Below are 9571 nucleotides of genomic sequence, written 5' to 3'. Positions count from 1 at the left end.
CTTAGTGTTAGGATAGCTTCTCTTGTTCCCTTCTCTCTTCTAAAACCAGACTGATCCTGAGATGTACACTGTTCAATTTTTTCAACTATCGTGAGTTGGCATTTTGAACTACACCATGAAGGCTGGATTAAGATCAGGAGACCAGGAAGGCCAGTGCATTGGATCTCACCGCCCGGTCCACCATCGTGTGAAGATCTTTTCAAGAAACCGGCGTACATGGAATCTGCATTGTTCTGGTGCGACGTTTTGTCCATAACACTGTTGACGATTAACGACAACTGTACGATCGGGATTTTAAGTGCACACGTGTGTAGTATGGAAGATTATGTTGCCATATCTTCCAAATGTGGCCTCGGCAGTGATCAAAACGGAAGACAATATCGTCAGTGCAAATCCCGTATCTCAGTACCAACGCACGGTTGAACACATGTTCATAGAAATCACTTCCTTACGTAAGTTTTAAATGTTGAGATATTCCCTGTAAAGGAACATGGTGGGCAGAGATGGCGTAGAAGGCTTAGAAGAACTGTGATAATGTCTTTAACGAGGAAAGGAAGGTATTACATCGTAAGATCGAACGTGAAACTACATCCCGAGATAAAGGAAAAAAACAAAAAGAAGATCATTAGGATACAATGAGGAAATGATAATGACAATACGTGGTAATTTAGGAACAAATATAAGAACAGCAGTTACTATAAAATGCACGACTTTATTTCGCACAGAAGATAATCAACAAAATAAAATATATCAATTGCTAACAATTAACAAAACACAAAAAGTAAAATATATCTTTGAGGTGAGAAATTATATCAAACGCACTTATGAACACTTAAAGTACGAATCGCATTGTATGAATGGTGAAATTTATGAAAATCTGACAATGATGAGTGCGGTAGTGATCAGTCGTGTTGAGATGAAAGAGAGTGAGTGGCCTGTCCATAGAATTAATAACCTCCAAGACTGTAACCAGAACCGCCATAACTTTCAAGGCCCCCCTGACTGTAGCCGCTGCTAGCTCCAGAGCTGCCATATCCAAGGCCTCCTTGAGTGTAGCCGCTGCTAGCTCCAGAGCTGCCGTATCCATGGCCTCCCTGACTGCTGTATCCTTGAGGATGAGTGTTTTGGTGACTGTTGTGCACCTCGGCACGGAAGCCGTCCTTATCAGCCACGTACTTGACGGTCCTCACATTACCACTCTTCTCCTTGAGACTGTACTCCCCCACCACCTTGTGTCCGTCCCGAGACTCCTGCTGACCGTGGAAGTCTCCAGTGTGGTGATCAGCTACGCCGTACTTGTATTCGTAGTGAGGATGGGCCTGGACATACAATAAAAACATTGTTCAGTCCTTATAACAGCGATGTATATGTTTCATGAGAATACATTGTACTAACCCTTAAAGGCACAGTGTTTAATATGCACAAATGAGAATTTACTTGCTTGCTACACACTTCTCGCTAGGTGCTTTGATTGACTACCCTTCTCTGCATTGTTACTTTCGTTGTTCGGACGGTATCAGAATTGAATATAGTTAGTTTTGAAGTTATATGGAGTGCTGTATACTTGTCTATTAAGAAACATATACCTCTTTCTAACTAGGAAACATTAGTTTTCGTATTTAAATATCCTGCAATTATACAATCGTCTTAAACAGCGCAGGTAAATCATTCTTAAAAATATTGTTAGTCTCAGAGCATTTATAAGCATGAGCATTCCATTAGACTGAAGCCTCTGTAGCTACTACACAGCTTTGGGTATATGCTAGATTTTCAAACCACACTATATTTTGACTTTGGACTGGCAACTATTTTTAAGATATGTAAGTAAGCGTTATATTATGAATGGAAATAATAATATTTCATAGAAATAATGAATGACGCGTTCAACGGTTTACTCACCACATAGTCGACGATGTGCTCCTCATGTCCATGTTTATCCTTGACCACACCGTAGATGGGCTGAGCGTGTCCTATGACAGGACCTACGAAGTGGATGAAGGACTCGGCGTGAGCTCCACCGTACTGATTCCCGTCGGAATGTCCATACTGTGCAGAGACGACAACAGCGAGCGTCGCGACGACAGATAGAGTCTGAAACGTGCATCATGAATTTTCAGTGTTTCAAATAGCGTGTAGTGTAGATACTATAATATCATGGGTATAGAAGCAAATGTTTCCACAGGCTTTGAATACCATCTGAACTCAGAATAAGAATATATCATTTAAAAGTGTGCTATTAGTTGTTTAGTATGTGGAGAAAAGCCCTGTGTAGTTGAAATTCTAATTTATTAAAATTTAATCCCTACCCCATTCCCCGTGTTGTTTTAATGCCCGGATTCAGAGAGGGCTCATTCGTCTACCGCCTCAAGGGCAGGGTGCTGGGGAGTAGGACATTTGGTCGGGGATACAACTGAAGAGGAGGACCAGTTCCTTTCCCAGGCGGCTTCTTTTGCTATGCTGATTATGGACCTTCTGGGGGATGGGAAGTTTGGAACGGATAATGAAGGAAGCGGCTGTGGCCTTAAATTAGGTACCATTCCGTTATTGTCTGGAAAACAAGTGGGAAACCACGAAAAACAATTTTCGAGGATGAGAGAGGTGGGAATAGAAACCCTGTACTTAGTTGAGGTTTTGAGGGTTAGTGGAACCCGTTCGATTCTTCGTAACACATTTCAAATTTTGTGGCGAAGCCGGTAATCTTCCCATCCCCGTACAAGTCCCCCTGTTTAGCGTAGCAGGTGAGGCCTCCTGGGCGAGGTACTGGTCGTTCTCCCCAGTAGTACAACCGACCCAATATCTTACGCTCCAGGACACTGCCGTTGAATTTGAATTTTTTTGAATTGAATTTGAATTTATTGATCATGATTTACATGCCACTGAGACTGAAAAGCCCCTTTATGTAGCGTCTTCTTATAATACAATGCAGATTTATGAAAACAGCAACTACATTTTTATAATATTAAAGTATTAAACTAAACAAGAAACTTTAAAAAAATGAAAATACAGATACCAAATCCAGTAAGGTTAAGACATACATTATATAATATGTAAGAAAGTAAATCATTAAGCCCTTCTGTTATTTTGGACTACATGGGTTTAAAGAATATAAAGCTAACGCAGAGAAACAATTTTCTTCGAAATATACATATTCCTGATTGTTCGACACAAGAATGCCTGATCTCAGCCTCTTGCGTACTCCTCCAGAAAGATAGATGTTAAGAACTGCTTTAGTTGGGTACAGTTAGCGTTACTTGCGAAACGGTGAAGATTAAAGACGTTAATGGTACGTGATGCAGTGCAAACAAAGGATTTGTTAAATTTAGTGGTACGATGAAGGGGAATTTGAAGGGTGGTTTTTGTAAACCTATTATCTCTGTTATGTACCGACTCCATAGGTTTAAATGCATTATAAAGGTAGGATGGTGTCTTCAGTTTGAGAATTTTCTGCGTAGCAACAGCTACTGAGATTTCCCGACGTTCATGGAGTTTCAACTATTGTAGCTGTATGTAATAGGGTGTTATGTGTTCATCACGCCTGGCATTTGTAACGTAACGAACACATGCGTTTTGTACCCTCTGTAGTTTTATGTTCAAAGTTTCAGATAAGTCGTTGTGTTGAGGCGGTAGAGGTTGGATCCCTCGCTGAGTCCGAGGGAAAAACCAACCCTGGAGGGGAAATTCATTAAGAAGAAGAAGAAGAAGAAGAAGAAGAAGAAGAAGAAGAAGAAGAAGAAGAAGAAGAAGAAGAAGTTAGTGGGTTCGAAACCCACAGTCGGCAGTCCTGAAGATGGTTTTCCGTGGTTTTCCATTTTCACACCAGGCAAATGCTTTGGCTGTACCTTAGCCACGGTCGCATCCTTCCCACTCCTAGTACTTACCTAACCCATCGTGGCCGTAATATCTATCTAACTAACTTAACCCCATGGCACTACAACACTGAAGGGCCTAAGTCTACCAAGCGACTGCTGCTCAGCCTGAAGGCCTGCAGATGACGAGGTGCCGTGTGGTCAGCAGGACGAATCCTGTCGGCCGTTGTTCTTGGCTTCCTGGATCGAGGCCTCTACCTCACCGTCAGATAGCTCCTCAATTCTAATCACGTAGGCTGAGTAGAGCTCGAACCAGTCCTCAGATGCAGGTAAAATCCATGTCTTGGCCTGGAATCGAACCAGGGGCCTTCAGGTAAGAGGCAGGCACGCTACTCCTGCACACCTGGGCCGGTGTAAGAGCTATCTGCGCCAGTGAAATGTAAAGCAAATTCGCAAAAAAATCAATGGAGGCTTAATGTGTTTTCCTTGCAAATCCACGAATGTACATAATTATGCCAACTGTAAAATCCGAAAGCATGAATAGAATAAAACTAACAGCGAAGGAATTCTTCAAGAACTCACTATATTTTATGGTGATCGTCATTTATGAAGTTCAACGTCGAGATGATTGATGTAAGTGCGTATCTTTTTAATCAGTCATCATTGATCTGCGTTAAGGTCTGTCCCTCTGTGACAGATTCCCCAGCAGTTTTTTACCTAGAATTGTTCTTAAACTATTTCAAAGAATTTGTAGATTTGTCGAATATCACCCTTGATAATTCCCCTATTTTTTTAAAAAAAATATCATAGTCATCTCCATACTGGCCATGAAGGCCATTGGAGGGGCGGAAGGTAATGGTTTCCACTACCCTAACTTCGGCACTTGAAGGGATAGAGTGGTTAGCTCTACGTCCGCCGCCTTTGTCCCCAGGAATTAACCTGCAACTAATTTTTGGTGTAGGTTGTCTGAACCTCAAGACTTCCGGAAGTGGAAATCTCGTTTCTTAAGTTTTTCGACTTTCTGACTAGGAATCGAACCCACGTCCTTGCGAGTGAACCAAGCACGACTTTACCTCCTCGGCTAGGCAGCACATGTTTCTTTATTCCTCGTCCTATAAATTAATATTTGCCCCCAGTTCTTCCCTTTTAATTCCAACTTTATCTTCATATTATCTTATCTACACACGCTTATTTGGCTACTAATATCATTCCACTCCACCCCTCCGCTGACAGCTCGGAACATAACGCTTAGTCGATCAGCTCTCCTTCTTTCTCGGAGTCTTCCCAGCCCAATGTTTCCAAAATTTTCGTAACACTACTCTTTTGTTAGAAAAAGTATTTTTTGTAGTGTGTAACCGAGTTGTGAATGGAAGTTACTGTAATTGAAATTTCAGAGCAACGTAGCTACAACATTCAATACGTTAGCGTGGAAGCTACAAGATGCTGTGACTGAGTTGTTTGACGTCTTGCGAGCGCATTACGAATGAACATAGTTTCACGTGCATCCTTACAGAATTTATCTACTCGCTAATGGGAATCGAACAAAGCACTCTAAGGTCGGAATTATCCTAGAGAGAAAAAAAAAGAAAAAAGAAAACAGTGATGATAATCAGCTGCGGGTGCTTTGAGAATAATAACATTGATAATTAAGATAATATTTCCTTCCGTTATGAGGATATCATATTAATGCCCCCGCCTAAATTTGATGTCACCATTTCTGCAAATCTTCAAATGTCGTTAGCTGACGCACAGTTACACACAGCATGTTATAATCTTTATACAAAATGAGTAATTAAAGTACAGGACGTTACATACATTTAGAAAATTCCAGCAGTGGAACGAGTCATTGCGTGTGAAAATGATGTTATGACGTAGAGTCCGAGTTTTTAGGCAGTATGCAAACTTATTAAAACGAATAGCAAATATACGCTAGCCTGCACAACGACCATACTATGAGATTTGCATAAATTTTAGGGGCTCGTCTAAAGAACCCCTCGAGTTTACGTTACTCTCACTACTTTATTACGAAGAAAAATAGTTTGCATTGTAAGCTATCACTAGCTAATATTCCGAGTATAGCTATGAGTTTAATGTACAGCTAAAGATAGTATTATATCAGTATGTTACCACAAATTTAGTTTAATTCTTGGATGGTAGTAAATTACTTGAAATCTGCAACATTTAACGATGTATATTAATAAATTATTTAAAAATTAAAATTACCAGTTTTTACCAATTATAAACATAGTTAATAGTTAATTAGTTAATAGTTAATTATCAAAACTAATTTTAATTTAGTTGAATCTATTTAATATGTTTTCTATTGCTTCCTTTGAATTGTATTAAGAAGTTTTTTCAAATCTGTATTAATATATACTCATATTTTTGCCTTAAACATTGATGTTATTCCAGATGAACCCCGATATGTCGAAGCTCCGTTTCATGAATTTTCACTAACTCGATGTAACTTTAATTTCCCGCCCGTCTGTCCTATTCTTCGCGTGTATTTCTTACTCCATTACTCCATATTCCATTACTGGATTTCTCAGTTTCTCGACGGAAACATTTCCTCCCTAGAAGCATAAAATATTCTATAACTGGAATGCTGTACAGCATACAGTATTTATGGCCTGTGTTTTATTGTACATGTCCTCGACCGAGCTCGGTATGCCCCTGTATCGCCAGCAGACAAGACATTAAATTCAGTGACTATTGTACATTCCTACATACGGAGCCAGTTGGTTGTACAGTGTTTTCATAGCAATAGCTATTGTTGTAAACTATGTGGAAAGAAAGGAGCTTAAGAGTAGAAAAGACACAAGAAAGTATTATTTTTTTCCATGGTCTTAACGGAGGTTATGTTTCATGTTCCACTACTATATGCAATTTTTCTTCAGTGAGTTACTATAATAAGTGTTGTAATTAAAATGATAATATGCTTTGAGTTTGCTTTTATATTGTTAAATAACACTGTATACTGCATCAAATTACAGGTGTGTTTGAATCGTTTATGTTTTATACATAGTCGCTTAAGTGCGGCCAGTATCCGGTATTCGGGAGATAGTGGGTTCGAATCCCACTGTCGGCAGCCCTGAAGATGGTTTTCCGTGGTTTCCCATTTTCACACCAGGTAAATACTGGGGCTGTACCTTAAATAAGGCTACGACCGTTTCCTTCACACTCCTAGCCCTTTCCTATCCCATCGTCCTCATAAGACCTATCTGTGTCGGTGCGACGTAAAGCAAATAGCAAAAAAAATATATATATACATACTCAAAATCACGAGTCCTCTATATCTCGAAATTTCGACGATTCGAAAAAAAATTAGCTGATGAGGTGATTCGATAAATTAAGGTTATACTGTGTGTATTTATTTGTATTTTAAGTATCAATCAGTTTTATAAAATGAATAAGTAACAATATGTATGTGGTTAAGTGCAAGAGAGGGCCTTGAGTCGTAACTTCGCCACGGATAATAAAGGCTTCTAATTATCTATCTATCTATCTATCTATCTATCTATCTATCTATCTATCTATCTATCTATCTATCTATCTATCTATCTATCTATCTATCTATCTATCTATCTATCTATCTATCTATCTACCCAGTTAGGTGCAATTAAGGAGATGCGAAGCATTGCAAAGAAGTAAATAAATTAGGGTTTAGCAATATGTAAAGAACGGAAGTTAATATTGTCGCGTTTGTGAGTCATAAAATGTGCTACACAGAATGTTCTCTGAACAGGATGCGTAGAATCAATAGACTTGCACACTCACCAGAAGCTGCCTCATGTTGCTGTGGAATGTTATTGGTTTGTGATGCCTACAACCTCCAGGTCTACTCTTATATACTGCGACACACGTTAGATAATAATGACATAAGACATAGCGCACCACTAGGGAAGGTCCTCGGCTACTGGTACGGACTGGTGCGTTACATTCAAATGCTCGCGACTGGAAAGCCTGTCTCTTTAAGAATCAATGTCGTAGTTGACTGGCACTGGAGAGAGGGTTTCAGGAATGTGTTGTAATACCCGCATCAGTTACCCACAGTGGCGAACTCTATGTCTAAACATTGCTCTCGAATATCATTATGACCGATGATCTAGATTTTAGACCCCTTAAAACAGTTACCAATAACAACTTCAACAACAATAACAACAATACCATTACGCATCACTTTTTAAAATCCTACTGCCGAGCGAGTTGGCGATGCGATTAGGAGCGCGCGGCTGTGAGCTTGCATCCGGGAGATAGTGGGCTCGAACCCCACTGTCGGCAGCCTTGAAGATGGTTCACCATTTGCACACCAGGCAAATTCTCGGGCTGTATCTTACTTAAGGCCATTGCCGATTCCATCCCACGGGATGTGTTGGCCGAGCCGTTAGGAGCGCGCGGCTGTCAGCTTGCATCCGGGAGATAGTGGGTTCGAATCCCACTGTCGGCAGCCCTGAAGATGGTTCTCTATGGTTTTCGATTTTCACGCCAGGCAAATGCTGGGGCTGTACCTTAATTAAGGCCACGGCCGCTTCCTTCCAACTCCTAGGCCTTTCCTCTGCTATCGTCGCCATAAAACCTATCTGTGCCAGTGCGACGTAAAGCCACTAGCCAAAAAAAAGATTCCTTCCTGTCTGTGTGGGTGTGACGTAAAGCACATTGTAAAAATAAAATTAAAGAATGAACATATCTGCTGTGGCGTTGCGGTTAGGATCTCGCAGCTGTCACCTTGCATTCGGGAGATAGTGGGTTTAAATGGCACCGTCGGTAGCCCTGAAGATGGTTTCCCATTTTTACAACTTACTTTACGTCGCACCGACACAGATAGGTGTCATAGTGACAATGGGATAGGACAGAGAAATGGGAAGTAAGCTGTCGTGGCCTTAATTAAGATACAGCCCCAGCATTTGCCTGGTGTGAAACTGAGAAACCACTGTTCGAACCCCATTGTCTGCAGCCCTGAAGATGGATTTCCGTGGTTTCCTTTTTCCAACAAGGCAAATGTTGGGAATCTCAATGAAAGCTACGGCCAATACCTTCTGAGCCTTAGCCCTTTCCCATCTCTCCCTCACGCAAAACATTTCATATGTTAGTACGACGTTAAATACTGTAAAAAGCTGTTCCTTTGCTCAGCTCTGTCACATCGAAGGTCTTCGCTGACAGAAGGGCGGGAAAGGCTAAGAAGGTAGCAGCCGTGGCCTTAATTCAGGTATAGCCCCAGAAATTTGCCTGGTAATATTATAGACTAACAGCCTTACTAATAGAAACCCCTGATACAGTTGTTCAACACTCGTATAGTAATACCTTGTAGAATAGAATACTTAGTGAGGTCACTCACTGAGTTGAAGCGCGCTCCCGTAGAGCGGCGCTAGTGGAGCCAAACACCAACGCTACACGGTCAGCTGTTTTAGTGGATACGCAATTAACCAAATACAACACCCCATTGTTTATACTTAAGAATAATATGTCAGAGAGTTGTCAATAATATTCTCAGTTCCACGATGAAATATCTTTGGACTTGAATAAGAGAACACACGAGATAAAATGGAACATTACGAAAAGCGAAAGCGGTATTGCGCTTTACATGCCTAAAATGACTTTTCAAACGGAGCAGATAAAACATTAAACATTCCGTGTTCTTAATATTCCCCTTTTGGATATCAATCCTAGCCTTGGCCGAGGAAGGAGACGTTTAGATCACATTAAGTTATGAGTTGCGCTCTTTGGTCACCATTTGGAGACTCTTGACATTTGGACGTAGGTACAAG

The 9571-nt window shown here is 40.7% G+C and overlaps 1 protein-coding gene across 1 annotated transcript; it reads right to left on the bottom strand.

Moving 5' to 3' along the window:
* Positions 1–947: 947 nt before the first annotated feature.
* On the bottom strand, positions 948–7598 carry LOC137501022 (cuticle protein 19-like). Its single transcript, XM_068227869.1, has 3 exons — positions 7584–7598; positions 1900–2091; positions 948–1319 (listed from the first exon to the last, which is right to left on the bottom strand). Exons 1-3 carry the CDS (start codon positions 7596–7598, stop codon positions 948–950), a joined length of 579 nt encoding a protein of 192 aa, XP_068083970.1.
* Positions 7599–9571: the final 1973 nt, after the last annotated feature.

Source organism: Anabrus simplex, chromosome 5 (assembly GCF_040414725.1).
Source record: "Anabrus simplex isolate iqAnaSimp1 chromosome 5, ASM4041472v1, whole genome shotgun sequence".
NCBI classification, from domain to species: domain Eukaryota; kingdom Metazoa; phylum Arthropoda; class Insecta; order Orthoptera; family Tettigoniidae; genus Anabrus; species Anabrus simplex.
The sequence above is the reverse complement of the archived record's forward strand: the minus strand, read 5'-3'. Positions and strand labels throughout refer to the sequence as shown.